Raw genomic sequence first — 25,253 nt, 5'->3', positions numbered from 1 at the left:
CATAAATTGGCAAATTCTTCAAATCTTCTTGATAGGTTTCTTGTGAAAAAGAAACTGAAATAACTCATATTTATTGTTCAATTAAGCCATCACCATTCTTATAACTCATTAGATTGTAGCATGAAATTGAACTCTAAACTTTACAATGATTCAAAAATTGCACCAAAAATATCATGTGGAAGAACTAAATCTGCTGCCATTGTTTGCAATGTTTTAGATAAAAAAGCTTTGCATATTGTTTTGAATGATTTAAAACATCATGATCCACCATTATGTTTTTGTTACAGAAATAATATGAAAATGTTTCCTTTGTAAATTCAGTACTTCAACAAAGAATATGGTGCTGCAAACTGTTTAGTTGATTTTTTTGAAAATGTTGATGAAAGTGCAGATGGAATGTTTGAGTGCCTAAATAATTCAATGAGTAATTTAGAATTGGATTGGCAAAGGGTATCTAGTTTCAGTGCAGACAATGTAAATTGTAATTTTTGGAGTAATAAATCCTTATTTCAAAATATTAAGAAATCAAATGAAGACTTAATTAAAGCAAACTGCCATGCTCGCATTATTCATAATTTAGTTAAATATGCTTTCGGTAATTTAGATTTTGATATAGAAAATATTGTCTTGAAAATATATGGTCGTTTTTGTTTCAGCAAACCTTAAAGAATTTCATGAGTTTGCCAAAACAGAGTTTAAGGAAATTTTAAGGCACGTACCAACTATTGTAGATGGCTTTCTTTACAGCCATATATAGAACGAATTTTGCTTTCGTGGAAAGCTTTGAGCCTTTATTTCATAAGCAAACCAATAAACTGTTCCAAACAGCTTTTTAAAATCTTTCAAATTAATGAAAATTCAACAGAGGTCCCTATAATTATAAAATGTATGCGATTGAAATAATTTGCAACGCAATAAAAGAGCTTGAAAAGAATGAAACGTGTGCCGGTGATATTTTTATATAATGAATGATGTAAAAATTCACTGAAGAATCATCTTGATCAAGAATTTTTTGGGTATCAAGTTCATCAGCATTTTCAGAAATTAGACCCTGTAGTTAAAAGCCCAGTAATAAATGATTTCAGAGCATTTTATAATGCTGCATTGAAATATTTAGGAAAGAAATTTAATTTTAATGAAAATACCCCATTTTCGAAACTCCGCAAATTAAGCTTTAAAAATGGTTGTCCTAACTATGACTCATTTGTTGAAGTAGCAGAATATTTTAAATTAATAGAAAAACTAGAAGTTGGATATGAATGAATGATTTATTCAATGAGGTTTCAGTACTGAAAACTAATTATGAAACTGTGTTAATCTCTGAAAAATTTAAAACTTGCTTGAGTACTTAGAGTCAGTGGCATTTAAAAGTGCTGATTTTAAGCTTTCAAATATTTTCAAGGTCATTTTGTATGGTTTTTTTTTTTTTTTTTTTTTTTCCCTTCAGTGCTGGGGACTTCAGCAAATTCAGAAAGGATTTTAGTGTAATGAAGTGGAGGGTTTGGTGAAATAGATGTTGTTTCACTTATAAAAAGCAAACTAATGATCTACTTCAATTTTAAAGATTTCTGAGAAAATTAAAAATGAATGATTGATTCATTTTTAATTTTCTAGTTCTATTCTATTTTAATCATTCATATTGAATGATTCATTCTTAAAAATGAATCATTCGATATGAATGATTTCTAGCTTTTAAACCAGTACGGTTTTTTTGCTTTTTTTCACATACCTAAAATTACTTTAGCTTGATGTCAATTAATGCACTAAACTTGCATTAAAATATTTGGATCAATTCATGCTTTTTATATCATCCATATTCATTATCCTTATATATCATCCATATTCATTATCCTTATATATCATCCATATTCATTATCCTTATATATCAATCCATATCTTTCCCCATAGAAAGCCATAGTTTACTATTACATATTTTAAATTCTAAATTAAACTAAAATTTGCAAATTTTTATTGTCAATATGAAAACTATAATTTTTAAACCAAATTCTAAAAAATATAGACAAAATGTTTAATTATTAACTAAAAAATCATTCAATTTTCCTTTTTTTGGGGTGGGGAGGGAGTGGAGTGAGAGTTGGAGAGTGGTAGCATTAATTAGTTTTGAGTGTCTTTTAATCCAGTCAGAAATTTGGCATGTCCTTTAATCCAGTTGTAGAAATCTGGCAACCCTAATCGTGGCAAAGAAAAAAAATACATGGGACTATAAATTATCAGGAGATACATGCCTATGGTAGATATAAGATAGTCTGTAATCAAGTCACAAAGGTTAGGTAAGTAACCTTTGCGACTTAGGCAGCGAGAGATTAGTGTGTTGAATACAGGGTTTCCTGTTACGAAGATAAGCTTAACTTTTGCAAATTGCAGCGTCTGGAAATTAGGTACATGTGAGGTGTTCGGATTGAGGTATATAAGGCCTTGAATGGTGTGAGCAAGTTCAGTGCTGATGGGTTCTTCCTCTTGCTCATATTCCGCACCTGATGGGGCATATATTCAAATTGAGGAAAGACAGTTGTAGAATAGATGTGCAGAAAATATTTATCCCACTTCTTGGCACCATGCAGTTCTGACATTTTTGAAACCTAGAAAAGATCCTTCCAACCCTTATAGTTACAGATCAATCTTTCTGTCAAGTTGCCTCAGTAAAATTCTTGAAAAAAGTGATCCACAGTCTACTTGTTTGGATAATTGAAACCCAACATCTACTAATAGTCAGCATGACTTTTGCCAAAACAAGTCCTCCTTAGATCTGATGATTAAGTCTGAATCTGAAGTTTGCAATGCTTTTGTGAAAAACAAACACATGTTATGGGCTATGTCCATAGATATACAGAGAAGGCATTTAATACTACCTCACATTATGGCATTCTCAGTGACCTTCATACTCTTGGTGTAAAGGCAACCTGCCTATATTTATTAGGAACTTCCTCCAGAGCCACTCTTTCCAGGCTCAATATCAAAACTCCCTTTCTTCTACATAATGCGAAAGGAGTACTGCAAAGTCAGTATTGAGTGCAACCTGTTTGCCCTTAGAATTGATTCCATTACAAAAGAACTCCCAAATACAGTGAAGGTGTACCTTTGCACTGATGATCTCTCTCTATTTCTTGCAATTGCAGATATCCCTCAAAGTACAAATGTGGGCTATGCACAGTGGATATTGTCTTTTCCATCAGAAAATGGTTGCGATCCACTTTTCAATCAATGTAAATTGCATACAGATTCTGAACTTCAGATATCAAATTCCACCATTCCAATTGCCAACGATATCAGATTCTCGGGATTAATCCTTGACAGCAAGTGAAACTTCTTTGATAGTATATTAAATGTCTCTCAAAAAGCTGATCATGCAAAGAACTTTATTTGCTCTGTCTTGGGAGCAGATTGTACAACTTTGCTCTCTTATACAGAGCACTGATTAGATCCCATTTGGATTATGGTGTTCCAATTTATGATGCTGCCTGAAGGAGTGTACTATGCTGGCTGGATCGTATACAGCACTGTGGATTGCACTTGGTGCTTTTAGGACATCTCCAACTCGTAGTTTATACATTGAAGCTCATGAGCCTCCCCTGTACCTCCGCAGGTGAATGCTATTACTTAAATATGCAGCCAGAATACAATGTTGCTCTGCACAACCTATTCAGCCATACCTCTTTAATCCACCACTACTCAATCTCTATAGAATTAAACCTAGTAAAATAAGACCAGCAGATCCTTGAAATATCACAGAATTAGTGTTCCTCTCCACAATAGGCAACAGGTAAAGAATTACTCTCACCCACCATGGACTCCCTTTTCTCAACTGACCTGTGAAACTTATTTTCTTCAATGGGGAAAGAATTGCCTACTGACTCAACATGCAACAGTGCTGTCTTCTTGCCTATATATATGGATGGTTCCAAAATCTCATTCAACAGTTGAAGCAGCAGCAGTATTTCCCTCTGCTATCATATCGACTTCGATTTCACCTGAGTACAGCAGCTTTTCAGTGGAACTACATGCAATAAAATTAGCTCTAGAAAATTTGACTCTTTACCCATCTTCAAAACACACTGACTCTCTCAGCTCAATTAGAGCAATGCAAAATCCCTTTCATAAAGATCACCATGTTTTAAATCAAATCAGGAGTTTGCTATTGCAAATTGAAGATCGTCAGCAACCAGTGAAAACTTTTGCTGGATTCCCACACATTCAGACATAAAAGGGAACCAAGTGGCTGATATATCTGCTGAAAATGCGTCAACTCTAGACTTAACCTCTGTCCTTATTCTAGCCTCTGATTATAATATCATAATACAAGCAGCATGCCATGCACAGTGAACAGAGCTATGGCATAACCAAATGAATAATAAACTTTTCCAGTCGAAACAGGGTGCTGACCGGGCTCGCCAGGTGGGTAAAGTACCTGCCTGGCAACCCAAAGGTCGTGGGTTCGAATCCCGCCTCGGCTTGGATCAAAGTACTGCAAAAACCTTGGGATGTGCATTATGGTCACAGAAGCCGATGCGCCAACAACTACCCAAAAAAAAAAACACACACACTCTGTCACCATGGATAAACTACTAGCAACATCCACTAGAGGGCTAACTCTACCAATGGATATGGCCACTGGAAGGAGATAAATCTTCATCATACCCTCGATGGAACATCACTTCCTGCTGTACTTTCAGAACTACTCTTCAGTAATAAAAAGATAACACCCTGCAACTGATGAACATCTGTTTTTTCCTACCTGGAACTGGACAGCACTAAGAACCATAGATGACCTTCTGACACCTCACATTGAATGGAAAGGCTAAGAAGACTTACCTATTCAAACCGTAAATGCAAGGCAGCAACAACACAAACTTCTGAAATCAGCAATTTCAAAAACATTTCCAGACCTTGCAGCAACAAAAGGGATTAAAAATGTCAATGGATCCTCATCTGCACCAACCTTTGCTTTCACATTACCAAAAGCCATGGTACCTCCGTCACGGCACCTCCGTAGCCAGGTGGGCAGGAGCAGCACTGCATAGCACACACTTCTTGGTTAGACCGGGGTTCGAGCCCGTGACTACCAAATACGGAGGATGCGAAAAAGTCAGGAAATGACCACCGCATATCCCTAGAGCAATATCACCTTAGTTGCTAATGCTCTTAAAAAAATAAAATAAAAATAACCTCTGTCACCTCTTTCGCACACAATTTTTCCATTGTTCACCTGCAAAACTCACTTTGTTCTCTCCTCCATATCTAAATCAGATGCAGATACCCGGTGTAGACTGTGGCACGACATCTATTCCACCCCCATTTGCTCTCTGCCCTTTATATATTTAATACATAAGGCATTTTCTTTCGACGGTCATTGTGAACGATAGGCTTAACCGATCAGGCTGGAAGTGGTCTCAAATCGAAGCTATTTCTTCCTAGGTGAGCACAAAGTTGTTAAAATTTAAAAATTCCGAATAGTTTTTTTTTTTTTTTTTTTTTTTTACAGAACGGTCCAGTTTTGTAGTACAAACGAGAATAGTTCAACATTCACTTCATAGAGGGAGCCACAGGAAGATGTTAACTGTTAAACAGTTGTCTAAGTTGATAAAATATTTTTATCTGATTAACAATTTGCAATTTAACTATTTAAATGATTAATAATTTGCACATTCGCACAATTGTGTCCTTTGTTCCGAAAAAAAAATAAAATAATAATAATAATAACAATAAAACTCTCTTAATAAAACTTCTGCTCCCAATTGCAAAATTGCCTATCTTAAAAGAAAGAACTAATCGTTAGTATTCCATTGCACTGTTTGTTTAACATTGATAAACAAACAGCTCAGGTTGCACATGCAAGCTCATACACTCATTGCCATTTGTTACATTTAATTTATTACGTTTAAAATGTTCAGAAGTCATCAACTTTGAGTTTATTTGTTTTTAAAGTGAGTAATAATTTAAGGATTTAGAATTATGTCACAGTCAGGAAGATGTGTCATGTTAAACATACCTTGTAGTGAAGAAGATATACACCTTTTCGTGTTTCTGCACATGCATTCAGTCTGAAATGGTGAAATCAAAAAAAATTTATAAGTTTCCTCAGATACAGGATTCAACGCATGTTGGCTTATGACAAAACACGCACTACATTTCTTTGGGACAACTAGAGAAAAACTCTGCCACCAATTGCAAAATTTTCGCAATTGGTAGCACTACATATTTGCTGGATACTGAAGAGGTACTGTACAGTAGAAATGAAACAGTAATAATGAAAGTTTTAGTTTTTAGTGTACTTTTTAATATTCATCCCTTTTCAGTAGTATTTTATAGAGATGACAATGAATTGTTCAAAAAATTTCAGGCATTAAAAACTGCTACCAATTACAAAGTTTTCGCAATGGTTTTGTATTATGAGCCTCAAATTACTGCCTCCTCTGCGCCACTCCAGCAATCCTAGAACACATGACCTGGCCTGTGTCATGTGTTCTAGACAACAAATTGATCAAATACATATGGGATGCTGCAAGACTCGCTTGTAACCACACCCATGCTCGGGTTATTTTTTTCTCTTTTAACTTTTTCCTGCTGCATTATAACCACAGTCATTTTTGTGCCAGTAAAGTCCAAATCAAATCAAACCCATGCTCAGGAGGACTACTGGTACCTGTTTCGTTCTGAAAAGACAACACACACCACATTCAACTTCTTATTCATTTCTGTGAATGCCATCATTTACAACTTTTACTTGAAACATACAAGAAGCAGGGAGGATGTGCCTGTTGACACATTAGCACATCAAGTGGAGCCTATGGAAAAGGTTGCAGAGCAGAATTCTGCTTAAATTCCACCATCACAGACCTGAAGGTTTCATTCATCTTAACAGAGAATGGAACAGTGTGTTGTGTGCGTGCATCACCTTTTCATCACTGTAGAGTCCATCACCTTTGACATGTGACCTTAAGAAGAGACTGATCAAATGCCAAAAAACTGTTTTAATTTTGCAAAGTGGAAATGTTCTCGTCACTGTTATTTTATCTTAACTGTACATAGAATGTAAGTAAATTATTATACTTAGAAAATGTATTTATGTGTATGTTGTAACAAAAAATCAAAATTTTAAAAAAATCTTATCTAACAGAGATAAAACTTAGACCACGGTGTCTGAATCATCCAAAAAAAAATACAGCCAGTATGCAAAGTAAATCTCATGGCACAAGCAGTGACACATCGTAGAGGCAGGAACAACATTTGCAACCACAAGAACAAGAAATAGTGAGCATGGTACTACAAATGAAAGATCATGCTTTGTTATTAAAGCTGTTTTATCTAAACAACATTAACACTTTGGCTGCACTTCAAGAGTACTGCCATTTGAAACACTTAAAAAGAGGATCCCTTTCCTAAAATGGATCATTCATAATGACATGAGAAAATTTAAAGAAATAGGTGTAACAGCTTTAAAAAATAACTACTTTGCATTATGCTTTTCTGTCTAACTGTCCAGGGATGCTGTAGTCACCCAGAGCTCAAGAACCACCTTTGTCACTGGAAGGACTACAGCATCCCCAAATATTCGTGACATTAAAAAAAAAAAAAAAAAAAAAACACAGAGTATCATTAATTATTTCTAAAACTATTTCAATTACCTGCAGTGAAATAGTACCATATTCCTTATTAAATCAAAGAAATAGTTGCATTATTTCTATCTCTCAGCAAAGGATGCCACTAAGTTGCAACAATGTTATCTTTAATAAAATTATTGTTGCTCTGGCCAGCAATGCTAATTAGTTATAAAGAGGTGATGTTTAAATCAAATGTTGGCCATTGTTTCTAAACGATGGATGAAATTACTTCCCTTCCCCATTGGGTACTGGAGCACACCAGTGGTAGAGTTGCATGTGATAAATTTGGCATTGTAAGTAGAAATGTTATTAGGGTGGAGACACGTGTGACAATCTCATCAGTGAACTAGTAAAAAAAATTGAAAAATAGATTCAATTTCCACTGTTTGCCTAGTATTTAAGCTGTGATAAGATTAAAATCTGGTGAAAAAATTTATTAATTTTATTATAATGTGCAGTTTGGAAGCTGTAACTGTGGATAAAAGTGTACATGTTTCCTCCCCCCTCTCTCATTAAGAAAGAAGTCAAGCCGTCACTGTGATTTGAGTAGGATTTGGTATAGTAACATTTCTAAGTGAAAGAAAATACATTTTTCCATGTGATATCTTTTAAATTAGATTTATTGGTGAAGTCATGCCTCTTAGATTATTGGAAGTTACATTCAGTGTGGTTGAATTTTAGGTTTTATGCAGTTGCCAGTGCAGCTATTATTCCAAACAGAAATTCTCAAACCCAACTAGAATCTACATTGATAAATAAAACAATACATGTGCATAGTTTGAAAGATTATAAAAAAAAAAAAAAAACTTAAATGAAATCTGAAACAAAAGTAAACTTGGCAGTTACTGTATTTAATTGAGGATCAAAATTTAGATAAATTTTATCCAACTAAACTCGTTTATCCTTTGTTTTCATAGCAGATGTTGCAACAGAAGTTACAGAAAGTTTAGGAATAGAACAGATATCAAACCCTGCAACAAATATAGCTACTACAAGTCAAGCAACTAACAAATCAATACCTACTATCTCAGTAACAAGTGAAGAGGAGAACCAGCAAATGGGAGTTCTAATTACCGAAGTGCAAGAAGAGCATGATAGAGATAAGTAAGAATCATAATAATTCTGAAACTTATGAGTTATAGAAATTGTTTGAAATACTTTTAGAGAAAATTCCTATTATTTACATGCGATAATTAAGGATATAAATTAACAGGCTTTTATGATAATTCTATAGATAAACTCTTTGTTGAATGGGGCATCCAGAAATGATCCAGGATTTGTTGCCTCAGACTTATTTGGATCAGTGCATATGCTTCTTGGGGCTCTTAATGAATCTGAGTTTGTGCATGCCATCCTGAGTGCGAAATGCTGATTTCTGTATCTTGTTTTTGTGAGTGAGATATCTTCCATGGATGGAGCATGTGTGAACAGATTTACACTGAGCTGTAAACTTTGGGGGGGTGAGGCATGAAGGATAGATGATTTGGAAATGATGAATGGGTTTTCTTCTGAACAGTTCAGTCACCTGCAGAATCCAGTATTCCATTTTAAATTTGTTTTAATGAGAGGCAGGTGCAAAGGACCAGATTTCAGAGGCATATAAATGAACAGGTGTGAGAATCTGTAAAGGTATTGACCAGGCAGTTTAATATTTTAAGAGCCTACAAGTATTCATTTTATTTAAATTTGTTGTAATGAGTGGCAGGTGCAAAGGACCAGTAAAAAGGCAGATGACCCAAAGTGTAGCATAAATCCACACTTTACATCCATGTACTGCAGTCATTACTCATAGATACTTGAGGAATGTTATGTGCAAATTTATTATACTAACAGTTTTTAAATATTCCACTTCCATTTTGGAAGTTAATTACCATGGTGGACTAAAGCAGAAGGTTGATTCTGACTTGTCGTGGGCATTTCTTCTGCCAAATTTGTGGAGTCATAAACAAGAGCAGATTTCATTCGGTGAGGAATACTTTACTACTGTATGTGCATACATGGTGCACAAGGTTCCCATTAAAAAATTGTTGGCGCCTCCGTGGCTAGGAGCAGCAGATCTAATCAAGAAGCACACGCTTCTTGATTAGACCCGAGTTCAAGCCCGTAACCGCCAAATACGGAAAGGTCAAGGAATGACCACCGCATATCCCCAGAGCAATATGGCCTTAGTTGCTAATGCTCCTAAAAACCAAAAAAACAACAACAAAAAATTGTTCTTATAAATGCTGAGCATAAATTTCATTCAGTGACTAATTTTACAGCTGAAAGCTTGAAGTACTGTTTTTTTTTTTTTTTTTTTTTTATGGAAACCCCAAACATGAAAGGTATCAAAACCTATAGTACTTAGTACCGTGCATGGGTTGAAAGTAAAGTATGGGAGGGGGGGGGGAGATCCTGAAACTTTGCTCTAGAGACTAAACATGGGTTTCACCACTTCAAGTCTCCAATAAGCAAAGTGGTGGTATTGCACCGGTCGATGAGAGTCATCTACCACCTATTAAATTTTGATTATCTATTAAGATTCTTAGCAAAGCTTATTATCTTAGTACTCACCTCTAGATCCATATTGGTTAGATCAGTTTCAATTATATTAAATCAATCAATTATAAATTATATCAATTATATTAATAGATTAATTAATTTAAAAACATGTCTCTAGGAAGAGGGGGTGCACCACCTTTTTCCTGGTTGTCATTTATAAAATTATATGAAGATGATGATTCAGTCGCGTGTTGAAAACGTTGTTATAAACAACATTTTAGTCAACATTTCTGAAAAGGCCAACCTCTGCACCAGTATATCTTTCTTGAAGCAATCAATATCAAAGTATGTCTAACAGAAATCAGCAAATAGAAAATTCTTAGGGAAACTAATATTTGAAAGGATATTGTAACCAATCTGTTTTAATATAGAATGTGTATGCTGTCAGTGAAATTTAATTTCTACTATAGTCTGAACTTTAAAAAAAGATCTGTTTTTTGCAAATATCCTGTAACATTATGGATAAAACATAATGTGCTTTCATGGAAACATGTTGTGGGAACTTCATATCAGATTTTACAATTATTCTTAAATTTTTTTTTTTTTATTATTAACTGCCTTAAGTTTGTTGCTTTTGAAGGAATAAGATTATCTAGGATTACTGATACCCAAATATAGGATCATACATTACCTGGTATTACTTTAACTGCCATGCTTCAGATCAACTGAATAATTTATCTACATTTTAATAACAGGTGATTAAAACCACACTATTATAGCATGTGAGGTTGAATTTAAATATTTATTGAATATATACTGAATATACACTTTAACATATGCTTTTTTCAAAACTTTCCACACTTTCTGGTTTTCTCGGCTGAAAGCCAATCTGTATTAAAAAAATTTTCAAGCTTCTGCTTTTTAAAAGTTGGTAGGTAGGTAGGTAGGTATGGATGCCTACCAATATATTGTCAACATTTGATGATTAAGCAAGAGTACCTTTCTTAATTATGGTGACAAGTAATGAAAATTATATGTGTATTTATTGGCAGCATCCCATTTGGCTTAAGATGCTCAGATTAAAATGATCTGTGTGTGTGTGCAGGGATACAGAATCTTTTCTGGGATAACCATGGGGTTTATATGGTTTTCTTTGTAGCATTACCAGACAGTCAATAGTGAATCCTAAATTTTATGAACAAAAGAAATAAAGAACAGACCATAAAAGATGTCAGTTCCTTTGTTGCACAATGAAATTGATATCTTTTTATTACCATGGTAATACTTGTCCTCAAATGTCTTTTGATGTTCTTTGCCAAAATAGGGTGAATAGATCCACCTACAAGTTAGGTTTCGAACCCTCTGACTTTCGTGTGTTGGTTCAGTAGTGGCGAGTTTTTGCAGTTAATGATTTCCTGGCACAAGATGAAGTCAAATAGGCATTTAAAACTTAAACAAGACAACAGCTGCAGAATTTTATCAGATTGGATTTCAGCTCTCATTAAATGGTGGATCAGATATATAGCGAATATTTCGAAGGTTATAATATAAATAAGTGATATTTCTAATAAAGCTTGGGAATTACGAACTGTGTAACTGTTATGTTTTAAAGTTTTCTTAAAACAGTTATTGCTATCAGGACATGCAAAATGGATATTAAAAAAATATTAGAAAAAAAATAGTGTTATATCCATTATTATCTGTATTTTAATGTTTTATTTTAATCTCTATTTCATGTATACAGAGCTGTTCATTCAGTCTTTTGGGTTTGTAATAACATTAAATATATGCAATTTCACTTGACCTGTTCTTGGCTGCAATATATTCTTACTAGCTTCATAATGTAATTCATAACCTTACAATGCTGTAATATTGGATTAAAATTATATATTGGTATTGACCTGAGAAAAAATTCCTTTCCTATTTGAGTAAGAAAGACTTGAAAGGAATTTTTTTTTTTTTTTTTTCCCATTCCCTAACAAATAACATTTCAATAAGAAATCAGTTTGTGCATATTATAATTAACAAGATATTCATATTCTATTTTTAGATCAAATAGCAACATTTTTAGTACTGTTCCATCTGTTGAAGAACCACCAAGTGAAGAAACATTACTAAGCAAAGAGCCAGAAACTGCAGAGACATTCAAGAGCTTAGAAACAAGACCTATTATTACACCTGTTATATCAGAAGGTAAGAATATTTTATCAAACAAAAAAAAAAAAAAAAAAAAAGATATATTATATTTCTCTGCAGTAACAAGTAGTTTCTTTAGATGTCCACAAAAGTTGTCAAGTTATAATATCTGTAAGAGATATTTCCACTTATGCATATGGTGAACTCTTGTTAAAGCACCTTAGGGACTGTTCCCAAGAGCACTATGAAGTGAGAAAGTGTTATAAGCAAAATCCCCTTTTTTGATGGTTATTTTTAATTTTCATCAATATTCTGATGAATAATATTGTTTTTTTTTTTTTTAGTTTTCTTTTGTATTGTTTATGAAGCAGTGGTTTATGTGCAAGTGCTACACTTGCATTTTTTGGCACCTTCAACTTTTTTTCCTCTTAAAGAAAATTTTTAAAAATATTTTATTAAATTGTGCTAAACATATAATATATGGTAAATGGTACCATATAATATATGGTAAAGGGTTCGGTGTTGGGCCCACTGTTGTTTTGTATATTTATCAATGATATTGATGAAGGTATATCAGGCTTAGTGTTGAAGTTTGCAGATGATACAAAGGCTGGCAGGATTGCTAATGACAGTAATGGCAGTATGCTACTGCAACATGATCTAGAAATTTTGGATAGATGGGCTGAGAAGTGGCAACTGAAGTTTAACATTGACAAATGCAAAGTATTGCATATGGGTAGAAGGAACCCCAGAGGAACATACCAACTGAGTGGTACTACACTTAGGGTGGTAGAAAATGATAAAGACCTGGGAGTAATTGTGCAGTCAGATATGAAGTTTTCTGAGCAATGCAGACAGGCTTCAAGAGCAGGTCATGGGGTTTTTGTCAATGATATACGGGAATTTTGCTAGCAGGGAAAAGGGGGTGATTATCCCATTGTATAAGGTAATGATCAGGCCATGCCTTGAGTACTGCATACAAGTCTGGAGGCCTCATTTTTGAAAGGATGTAGTTTTTCTATTGATGAAGCAAATATATAGATTTGCTTGAGCATGTACAAAGAAGGGCAACAAGATTAGTGAAGGGAATGAAAGGATCCTCTTACCAAGAGAAGCTTAAGTTCTGCAAATTGCAGTGGCTGGAGACTAGGCACCTGCAAGGTGATCTGATTGAGATGTATAAGGCCTTGAATGGGTTGAGCATGCTGAATTCTGATGGGATTCTTCCACTTGCTCAGATTACAAACCTAAGGGGGCATAAATTCAAATTGAGGAAACACAGTTGTAGAATAGATGTGCAGAAATTTGCCTTTAGCCAGCGGTTGGTTAATTGCTGGAACAAACTTCCATCTGTCATTGTGGAAGTTGATAGCTTAAATAAATTCAAGGAGGAACTGGACAAACATTTAGAGGGGATGATTGTGCGAATTTTTTTTTTTTTTTTTTTGGCTGATGCTACATAAGCTCATATGCTTGCTTTCTTGCATCACATGCCTCTATTACTATTAATACAGTATTAACATAATAATAATGATGATGCTACTGTCAGTAATGAAATGTATCAATGCCACGTGAAACACATACACACTTCTGTATTGGCAAAGAAAGCAAACAACAACTAATGTTGAATTTTGAAAAAGCTGGGGAGATTGTGTGAATGCAGGGACAAATAAACTAGAAAGAGAGTTGAAATAAATGTCCTGTATACATTAAGTATGAAGTAAACTTCTCCTGCACCAAAATAATTTCTGTGAAGTAAACAATTAATAATTAACATTAATTGATTAATGTGCTGCATGATTAGTGCTTATTAGTAGGAGTGGGAGTGTTATAATGGGAGTTTACTGTAGTTGCAAAAAAAAAAAAAAAGTTGAGACGATATTCCTTTTTTAAGACAATGGTTCTCATACTGGTGGTTATGATCCACTAAGAAATGATAAAAATTATGAAATTCAAAATAAACAGATATTCAGTTTGTATCAAAATAGAAAATCCATTTATCTTTATATACATTTATTTATAAATATGGTATTCATTGTTCATTTTTATAAATATATGCATTAACTAGGAACTGGGGACTATACCTGCTGCAGTGTATCATTCATTGGTACACTGCAGCAGGTGGGGTAGGTGATAGTGGCCAAATTTGGACTGACATTCTGTTTAAGTGAGTGGCAGTGATGTAATTGCAAAACTAGTATGTGTCCAGATACATATAGGAGGGTTGTTTATAAATCAGTAGGTTTATAATTAGACTAAAGTGAACCATGCAACACATTCCAATTAAACTTTATTTAATAACACTACTGATGGTGGAACTGTAATGGATAAGGTGGCATGCAGGAAAAACAAGATTGGCTGTGAAAATTGTGCATAAATAATGTCCATCATTAAATCAGAAATTATACATTATAATGACAATTGAAAATTCTTATACTTTTAAAACTTAGTTTTCTAATATTTTCAGCACACCACATTATTCGATTTTCAAGAACAAAGATAATTATTTCAGTCCTAAATTTGTTTATTTTTCACCTGCAGTTAGCATAAAAATGCTAATACATCTGACCTGTTAATTACTACAAGAATATCACATTAAATCAAATAGATATAAACAGTGCTTTTTTTTGAGATGGTATGCAATGGTACGTCATACCGGCACCTTTATTAACAGTGATGTGTGATATTTGGATGCAGTGCACTTCAAAATTTGTAATATTCCGTATATTTTTTTTCACGATTACCTACTATTCAAATAAGCTTAAAATTATTTAACTAAATTTGCATTTTTCACTGTTTATTGTTAAGATATTTTCTGTATAAAAAACACTGTATAAAACTATTTTTATAATTCTAAATTACTCAGTTAGACCTCTGTTTAACGAAATCCTTTTATAGCAAATTATTTCGAATTCCCCTTGGCAGTTACATTTAAAATAGTTTCCGTTGAGTGAAGAAAATTTTCATACAGCGAACGGATTAGGAGAGAATTAATTCGGTATGCACTTTTCACATTTCTGGCCTTTAGGCAATTAGTGCTGCTGCTGCGCAAATTAAGAGAGCTAAAGGGATTGCCAATCTACAACTTATTTGTACCTGGTAAAACCTATCTGACCAACTGTCCCACAAGTTGCACTGGTCAAGAGTGAGCAGATCAAGGAGTATTCCCAATGGGCTCTGGCCCACCTTCTACTGCAGTAGTCAACATCATCATCATCAGCCATTTTCAGTTCACTGCAGGATGAAGGCTTCTACAGCAACTTTCCAGTTCCTTCTGTTTTGAGCACTGGCCATCCATTTACCACCCAAAAACTCATGAATTTCATCTATCCATCTCCGCCTTTGTCTTCCAGGTTTTCTTCTAGCTCCTCTTGGGTACCATTCTGTTATTTTCTTAGTCCATCTGTCATCATGTCTTCGAGCTATGTGTCCTGCCCAAGACCATTTTAGTTCTTGGTATGAAAGAACTAAAATGGTCTTGGGCAGTTTAGAGAGGAGTATTAGAAAGGAGATAAATCAGAAATTATGCAATTTCTGATTTATCTCCTTTCTAATACTTGAGTTTGCTGCCTAATCAATGTGTTTCTCTTCTTATCTAACAGTCTGATTCCCAATATAATTTGTTCCATTCTTCGCTGTGTAGTTCTCAGCTTCTCCTCCATTCTTTTTGGTGAGTGCCCAAGTTTCACTTCCATAAGGTCATGGTGGGGAGTATACATTGGTTCATTATTTTACGTTTCAGACAAACTGGGATATTGCTCTTCAGTATGTGACTATATTTCCTGAATGCTATCCATCCAAAATTTATTCTTCTCTTGACTTCCAGCCATTTATCATTATTACAACTAATAACTTGTTCCAGATAAGTATATGACTCCACCTTTTCAATTACTGCTCCTTCAATCATTATTTCCCTTTCTGTGGCATACTTGTTCATCATTACTTTTGTGTTAGCCATATTCATCTTTAGTCCAAAATCCTTACTAACTGTGCATAACTGATTAAGATTTTCCTCTAATTCTTTGGGATCGTGACTTATGACCACAATGTCATCTGCAAATCTTAAATGGTTTAGGTACTCTCCGTTCACATTGACTCCTTTCTGCGACCAGTCTAATCTTCTGAAAGCTTCCTCGAGGGCAGCAGTAAACAGCTTCAGAGATATTGTGTCTCCTTGCCGAACTCCTTTCTCGATTTTAAATTTCCTACTGTCTTTGTCTAGTCTAATAAAGGAGGTAGCACCCTCATATATTTTCTTCAAAATCATAATATATGGGGTATCTATGCCTTGTCTTTGCAGTGCCCGAAACATTGCCTTATGCTATATGGAGTCAAATGCCTTTTCATAATCCACAAATGCCAGGCATAATAGTGTTTTATAATCATTTGCTTTCTCCATTAGCTGTGATATTACTTAAAGGTGATCCATAGTTGAGAATTCTGTCCTAAAGCCAGCTTGCTCTTTCGGTTGATTCCCATCAAGTATTCTTTCTAATCTGTTAGTAATTGACCCTTGTGAACAACTTGTAGGTGTGGGATAACAAGCTAATTTGTCCATAATTTCCAATTTCTGATTTATCTCCATTCTTATACAGCCAAACTATGATTGCTTTATTCCACTGCTTAGTTGTCACATCTTTTCTAATGCACTTTGTGAAGAGCCTTGCCAGTTTTTGTGTTATGTCTCTTCCTCCCAATTTTAACAACTCTACAGTAACTTCATCTTCCCCTGGGGCTTTCTGATTCTTCGTTTTCTTCAATGCATGTTCTACCTCATCAGGAAGAATATTCGTATGTGTTGCTACTTTGCAGTCCATCTTCTCCACTGCTGGCATCATTCCCTCGCTCCTTGTATAATTCTCTATAGTAGTCTTCTGCTAGTTCTTCAAACAGGCCTCTGAGGTTGGGTATATTCATACTGTGGATTTTAGTGTTTTGCATCAACCTTACGTAAAAATAAAAACACAAAGGAAACTGGACTTTTGATAACTGTGTTTATAATAAATTATAATAACCTGTATTTACAATAAATTTAACTTTACGATAAACTATACATATAAAATATTAAAATCTGCTACATTAAGAACAATAAAATGCATTAAAATATACTAAGTTAAAAGCGATAAAAAACCATATCTTTCAAAGGCTCCAGCCTTCTTCTTCAGCGGTATTTTCTTATTCTGCAGTACATCTTTAAATATCAGCAGGTTCATGGTACTCATCACGTGTTTCATTCTCACGCGTTCCGTTCTCTTGCGTTGTGGAACCGGAAGTGGCTCGAGCGGGAGTCATACGGAACCGTTCATCCCTTCTGAGGATAGTGGCCTCAAAGAGGGGATGAATCCGCGTACCTCTATCTCTATTAATGTTGATTGTAGAACAGATCCGCAAACTCTCGAGCCACTTACGGTCCCAGAACTTATGCGCCCGATCGGTGATGATAGCATCGTCCGGGGAGATCTGGTGCTGCTTCTCCCAAAAATGTTTGGCCACGGCGGATTTGCCATACTCCGCATTTCTTATTGCCTTAGTGTGTTCCCCCAGACGATCTTTGAGACGGCGTTTTGTTTCCCCTACATAACATTCCCCACAATCCGGGCATCTAATGCTATATACGACCCCACTTGTGTTCTCTTTTTGAATGGGGTCCTTAACCTGAGACACGATTGTGTGCAGCCTCCGCCCCGGAAGCTGCACACAACGTGTCTGGTACTTTCTTAGTATTCTAGCTATATGATCAGTCAGACCCGGATAATAGGGAATGTATGCAGTGGATGTTGGTGTAAAAGACTCGCCTCTCCTCTGATTTCCTTTAACATATTTATCTATGATCCGTCGTGACCCGTTCATATGGGTTGTGTTAGGGTAGCTAAGAATAGAAACAGGTGCATGTATACCTGCGTGTACACCAATGCTAGGAGTTTGGTAAATAAATTTGATGAATTTGAGGTATTGCTCAAAACATCAAAGGCAGATATTGTTGGGATATCAGAGACGTGGTGTCACACAGATATAAGTAATGCAGAACTGGAATTTGGGGAATACAATGTGTATAGAAAGGATAGACAGGACAGGAGGGGAGGAGGGGTTATGCTATTAGTTAAGAAACACATAAAGTCCAAGGAAGTGAAGCCAGTCGACATCGATGGACAGGGCAGTGTCGAGTCAGTTTGGTGTGACATAAGCATAGGGAAATCAAAATTGAGAGTAGGAGTGTGCTATAGGCCTAATGACTCTGATGAGTATAATAAGATGTTGTACAGGGAAATAGAGTGGGCCAGTAAATCAGAGAGTCTTATAATGGGGGACTTTAATTTCCCAGATATTGACTGGAATTTGTGGGTTGGTCACTCGCACACTAGCAAGGCTTTTGTGGATTTATTGGATGATTGTTTTCTACATCAGCATGTTCGTGAGGCAACAAGAGGGAGCAATACTCTTAATCTGATTATCAGTAGTGATTCTTCATGCATTAAGAACCTGCAGATAAATGAACCACTAGGTGGCAGTGATCACAGTGTGTTGAAGTGGGATTTACTCAAGGAGGTAACTACCATCAGAGGTAAAGGGAAGGGTTTTTGTTTTCGTAAAGGCGACTATGATGGTCTGAGACAGTATTTAAATTCTATACAGTGGGACCAACTGATGATGTTACCAACAGCAAACTCAAAATGGGAAGCATTCAAGGAACTAATCTTGGAGGCTACCAGGCTTTACATACCAACTAAGAAATATTGTTCAAGGTTTAGGCCTAAATGGTTGTCAGATGAACTAATGAGACATGTGGCAGAGAAGAAAAATGCATGGGATACATACAAATTAATGGGTGGCATGGAAGCCTATGATAGATATAAGTTGGTCTGTAACCAAGTCACAAAGGAGATTAGGCAGGCAAAGGCAGACTATGAAAAATCCTTGGCAAAGGATGCAAAGAAAAACAGAAAAGAGTTCTTTACATACTTGAACTCGAAAAGGAAAGGGATGAATGATATTGGTCCACTGGATATTGATGGTTCAACAGTTGAGGATCCTGCTCAGGTTGCTAACAATCTAAACGAGTATTTTGCATCTACATTCACGCATGAGGAGTTATTCAGGAAGGAGAATGATGTAGGTAAAGTAAACATTGGCAGTGAGCTGGATGATTTTGTAATAACTGAGAGGAAAGTGGAGGAGAGATTGTTGAGGATAAACATAAAAAAGGCACCTGGGGTGGATGGGATCTATCCAGTTATATTAAAGGAGGCAGCAAAGGAAGTAAGCAAACCCTTAGCCATAATTATGAGAGCTTCCTTGGACTCAGGGGAGGTACCTATGGACTGGAGATGTGCAAATGTGACCCCAATTCACAAAGGAGGTTCAAAGGCTGACACAAGTAATTATAGACCTGTTAGTTTAACTTCTGTTCCAGGTAAATTAATGGAGGCACTGGTTAAAGAAGCACTGCAGGATCATCTAGACAAGAATTCAGTTATAGCTCAGACGCAGCATGGTTTTGTAAGGGCAGGTCTTGCCTGACCAATTTGATTGGATACTATGATGTAGTCACAAAAGAACTGGATGCAGGGAATAACTTTGATATTATATATTTGGATCTTAGAAAGGCTTTTGATACTGTTGCACATGGAAGACTGCTGCACAAATTGGAGCAGTGTGGCATTGGAGGCAAATTGCTGCTATGGATAAGGGGATGGTTGAGTGGCAGAAGACAGAGAGTGGTAATGAATGGACACTGCTCAACGTGGACTAATGTTATTAGTGGAGTTCCTCAAGGTTCAGTGTTGGGTCCGTTGTTGTTTTCGGTGTTTATGAATGATATTGATGATGGGATATCAAGTTTAATGTCCAAGTTTGCAGATGATACAAAGGTTGGCAGGGTCGTTAAGGACAATACTGACGCTATGCTGCTGCAACAGGATCTGGACAGGTTGAACAGATGGGCTGAGAGGTGGAAAATGAGGTTTAACATCGACAAATGTAAAGTGCTGCATATGGGAAACAGTAACCCCAGAGCAACGTATCAACTCTGCGGTACTACACTGACAGTGGTGGAGAATGAAAAGGACCTGGGGGTAATTGTGCAGGCAGATATGAAGTTCTCTGAGCAGTGCAGACGAGCTGCAAGAGTAGCTCATGGTGTCTTATCAATGATATACAGGAATTTTTCTAGCAGGGATAAGGAGGTGATTATTCCCTTGTATAAGGCAATGGTAAGGCCACATCTTGAGTACTGTATACAGGTCTGGAGGCCTCATTTCAAGAAGGATGTAGAGCTGCTGGAACGGGTACAGAGAAGGGCAACAAGATTAGTAAATGGAACAAAGGGTTGCTCTTACGAAGAAAGGCTTAAGTTTTGCAAATTACAGAGTCTGGAGACTAGGCACCGGCGAGGTGATCTGATAGAGGTGTATAAGGCTTTGAATGGTTTCAGCATGCTCAATGCCAATGGGATTCTTCATCTTTCTCAGAATAATCACCTCAGAGGGCATAAATTCAAATTGAGGAAGGACGGATGTCGGATAAATGTGCGGAAATTTGCCTTTGGCCAGCGGGTGGTTGGTTGGTGGAACCGACTTCCATCACTGGTTGTTGAAGTTGATAGCCTAAACAAATTTAAAGCTCAACTGGACAGGTATTTCGAACGAACGGAGGGGTGAAATGGGAGTGGGTTTTTTTGTTTTTTTTTTGGCTGATGCTGAATAAGCTTGCTTTCTTGCATCATATGCCTCTGCTAATGCTAATGCTAATGTGATTTTGCTCTATCAACTAATGTTCTTATCACACTGTTCCTATGATGGTTGGTCTGAGCTGAACTGTAGTGCGAATACTGCCCTTTACACATGGATTTCCTATATACCTTAGTCTTTAGCTGTCGGTCTTCCCTACAGACCAACACATCTAGGAACGGCAAAACTCCTCCTTCTTCTGCCTCCGATGTAAATTGTATGAATGGGGAGAAGCCATTTAAGATGTTCAACACCTGATCTTCACTCCCCTTCCGAATGATATAAAACGTATCATCTACGTACCTTTTCCAGGGGCGCATAGGGAGAACACTACCATTAAATATTCTGGCCTCGAGCTCCTCCATAGCTAAATTAGCTACAATTGCGCTAATGGGGGAGCCCATGGCTGTACCATTAACCTGCTTATACATAGTATTGTCAAACACCATAGTGGTGCTTGAGAGGCATAACTCTATTCCTTTCCCAATATCCTCTAGCTTTAGTTGTGTTCTAGTATTTAGGGTGGTGTCCCTCCGTAATGCCATGTGTGCACACCACACCCCATGGTCAATCGGAATACATGTAAATAGCGATTTCACGTCGAAAGATATCATGATTTCATTCTCTTCTATGCGTTGGCTTCTAATAAAATGCACAAAATCTTTACTATCTTTAATACTATATTCAGAAAGTCCCACTAGTGGAGATAATAATTTGGCTAAGAAACCAGAAAGTGCATAGGTTGGACTGCCTATAAATGAGACTATGGGTCTAAGTGGCGCATCTGTTTTATGAATTTTGGGTAAGCCATAAAATCTTGGCATTTGGCTACCTGTAGCATGCAGCATCCAATATTGTTCCTTAGAAATTTTGTTAGATTTAAGCCAACCCTGTACCATTCTGTTCACTTGTCGTTCCAAACTAATGATTAGTGTGGTGGCGACTAAAGCAAAACAAAATTCGGACAGTTATAGACGAAGACAAATGGGGAAGTTTGACAGGCTTAGAGAACAAACCAAGCTTAGGGGCAATAGTGATAGCACTACCAAGGATTTTGTGGTGAATATGAGTAATAAACAACTAACTAAAGAGCAGTTGGAGGTTCTAAATTTAGGACCGAAATTTGCCATGGTGCCGCCCAGGTTACCCGTTGCAGAAATAGCAATGGGCGTGGAAAGGGCTATAAACAAATTTCCCGAAGTTATAGCTAATGAAATTCGAGTAAAAGTAGCAGCTATCCTTAGTCAAGCTAGAAATGCCCCCTCCAATCTTAATGTAAAGCAAAAATTAGCGCTAAGAAGCCTTAAACAAGATGACAGCATTGTAGTCCTACCCGCGGACAAAGGCAGAGCAACGGTGGTTCTTGATAAGGGAACATATAGAAATAAAGCGTTAGATTTATTGGAAGATCAGATAACCTATAAGGTTATTCAGAAAAGTCCACTTCTTAGTTTGGAACGACAAGTGAACAGAATGGTACAGGGTTGGCTTAAATCTAACAAAATTTCTAAGGAACAATATTGGATGCTGCATGCTACAGGTAGCCAAATGCCAAGATTTTATGGCTTACCCAAAATTCATAAAACAGATGTGCCACTTAGACCCATAGTCTCATTTATAGGCAGTCCAACCTATGCACTTTCTGGTTTCTTAGCCAAATTATTATCTCCACTAGTGGGACTTTCTGAATATAGTATTAAAGATAGTAAAGATTTTGTGCATTTTATTAGAAGCCAACGCATAGAAGAGAATGAAATCATGATATCTTTCGACGTGAAATCGCTATTTACATGTATTCCGATTGAGGTGTGGGGTGTGGTGTGCACACATGGCATTACGGAGGGACACCACCCTAAATACTAGAACACAACTAAAGCTAGAGGATATTGGGAAAGGAATAGAGTTATGCCTCTCAAGCACCACTATGGTGTTTGACAATACTATGTATAAGCAGGTTAATGGTACAGCCATGGGCTCCCCCATTAGCGCAATTGTAGCTAATTTAGCTATGGAGGAGCTCGAGGCCAGAATATTTAATGGTAGTGTTCTCCCTATGCGCCCCTGGAAAAGGTACGTAGATGATACGTTTTATATCATTCGGAAGGGGAGTGAAGATCAGGTGTTGAACATCTTAAATGGCTTCTCCCCATTCATACAATTTACATCGGAGGCAGAAGAAGGAGGAGTTTTGCCGTTCCTAGATGTGTTGGTCTGTAGGGAAGACCGACAGCTAAAGACTAAGGTATATAGGAAATCCATGTGTAAAGGGCAGTATTCGCACTACAGTTCAGCTCAGACCAACCATCATAGGAACAGTGTGATAAGAACATTAGTTGATAGAGCAAAATCACATTGCAGTACCTCCGATGATAGGAAGTTAGAGTATGAACGGGTCACGACGGATCTTGCAAAATGTGGTTACCCCCAGAGGATTATAGATAAATATGTTAAAGGAAATCAGAGGAGAGGCGAGTCTTTTACACCAACATCCACTGCATACATTCCCTATTATCCGGGTCTGACTGATCATATAGCTAGAATACTAAGAAAGTACCAGACACATTGTGTGCAGCTTCCGGGGCGGAGGCTGCACACAATCGTGTCTCAGGTTAAGGACCCCATTCAAAAAGAGAACACAAGTGGGGTCGTATATAGCATTAGATGCCCGGATTGTGGGGAATGTTATGTAGGGGAAACAAAACGCCGTCTCAAAGATCGTCTGGGGGAACACACTAAGGCAATAAGAAATGCGGAGTATGGCAAATCCGCCGTGGCCGAACATTTTTGGGAGAAGCAGCACCAGATCTCCCCGGACGATGCTATCATCACCGATCGGGCGCATAAGTTCTGGGACCGTAAGTGGCTCGAGAGTTTGCGGATCTGTTCTACAATAAACATTAATAGAGATAGAGGTACACGGATTCATCCCCTCTTTGAGGCCACTATCCTCAGAAGGGATGAACGGTTCCGTATGACTCCCGCTCGAGCCACTTCCGGTTCCACAACGCAAGAGAATGGAACGCGTGAGAATGAAACACGTGATGAGTACCATGAACCTGCTGATATTTAAAGATGTACTGCAGAATAAGAAAATACCGCTGAAGAAGAAGGTTGGAGCCTTTGAAAGCTATGGTTTTTTATCGCTTTTAACTTAGTATATTTTAATGCATTTTATTGTTCTTAATGTAGCAGATTTTAATATTTTATATGTATAGTTTATCGTAAAGTTAAATTTATTGTAAATACAGGTTATTATAATTTATTATAAACACAGTTATCAAAAGTCCAGTTTCCTTTGTGTTTTTATTTTTACGTAAGGTTGGTGCAAAACACTAAAATCCACAGTATAGTCTTCTGCTATTTGAATTATGCCTTCTCTGCTGCTTATAAGTACACCATCACTATTCTTCAGTTTCAGTATCATTTGTCTTTCTGTATTACTGCTCATGGCTGCTGATTTAAATCCTTTGTTTTCCCTTAATGCTTGTTCTACTTTTCTTGTGTTAAATCTTCTTATGTCCTCTCTGAGTCTCTTTCTAATGGCTTTGCATAACTCAGTATACTCAATTTTCTCCCTGTCAGTGTTTTTCTTGCTCTTCATTTGTCGTCTTCAGTTCATCATGACAAGTTTTTCTTCTTTGGATTTCTTTTTCCCTATAGGTTTCTTGGGCTTTATCACTTTCAGAAAGTTGTAATATTCCTCATCAATATCTTGGTCCTGAGCAGTCTGCAGAAGCTCAAACTTGTTCTTAAGTTCCAGTACATACTGCTTTTTCTCCTCTTCCGTTATCTCAAAGACCTTTGTATTATTTACTCGAGTCAGTTTTTTTCCTTTCCTTTCCTACATCTATATCAAATGTACATCTTACCATTCTGTGATCACTTCCAACATTTACCTTATTCAGGATGGTAACATCATTCACAATATATCTTCTGTTAGTGAGGATGAAGTCGATTTCATTAGTAGTTAATCCATTTGGACTCTTCCATGTCCACTTTCTGTTCACCCTTTTCTTGAAAAAAGTGTTCATTACTGACAGCCCTTGAGATTCTGCAAATTCCACAAGTCTTTCACCTCTTTTATTTCTTTCACCAATTCCAAAATTTCCTATAGTTCCTCTTTCTGCACTGTTTTGTCTTTTTCCAACCTTAGCATTGAAGTCCCCCATAATAATAGTGTAGTGGATTTTCTACTCATCTAGAAGACTCAATTTCGGTGTACATTTCTTCAACCTCTTCATCATCATGGCTCGATGTTGGTGCATAAATCATTATAACCTTTAGCTTGTAC

The 25,253-nt window shown here is 36.4% G+C and overlaps 1 protein-coding gene across 2 annotated transcripts in view; it reads left to right on the top strand.

Annotated features, from left to right (window-relative positions):
- The window catches only part of Mgtor (nuclear basket protein megator), a 676,213-nt gene that overhangs the window by 641,225 nt on the left and 9,735 nt on the right, over nt 1–25,253 (top strand). Inside the window, exons 51-52 of one of the 2 annotated variants that reach the window (XM_090385135.1) lie at nt 8,540–8,723; nt 12,151–12,293. In XM_090385135.1, the coding sequence (XP_090241261.1) occupies nt 8,540–8,723; nt 12,151–12,293 (327 nt within the window). Of the gene's footprint in view, nt 1–8,536; nt 8,724–12,150; nt 12,294–25,253 lie in introns of both variants that reach the window. The other variant, XM_090385134.1, reaches the window with a different exon arrangement.

This window comes from Mastigoproctus giganteus, chromosome 11, assembly GCF_048544385.1.
Source record: "Mastigoproctus giganteus isolate SK-2022 chromosome 11, ASM4854438v1, whole genome shotgun sequence".
NCBI lineage: Eukaryota > Metazoa > Arthropoda > Arachnida > Uropygi > Thelyphonidae > Mastigoproctus > Mastigoproctus giganteus.
The sequence above is the reverse complement of the archived record's forward strand: the minus strand, read 5'-3'. Positions and strand labels throughout refer to the sequence as shown.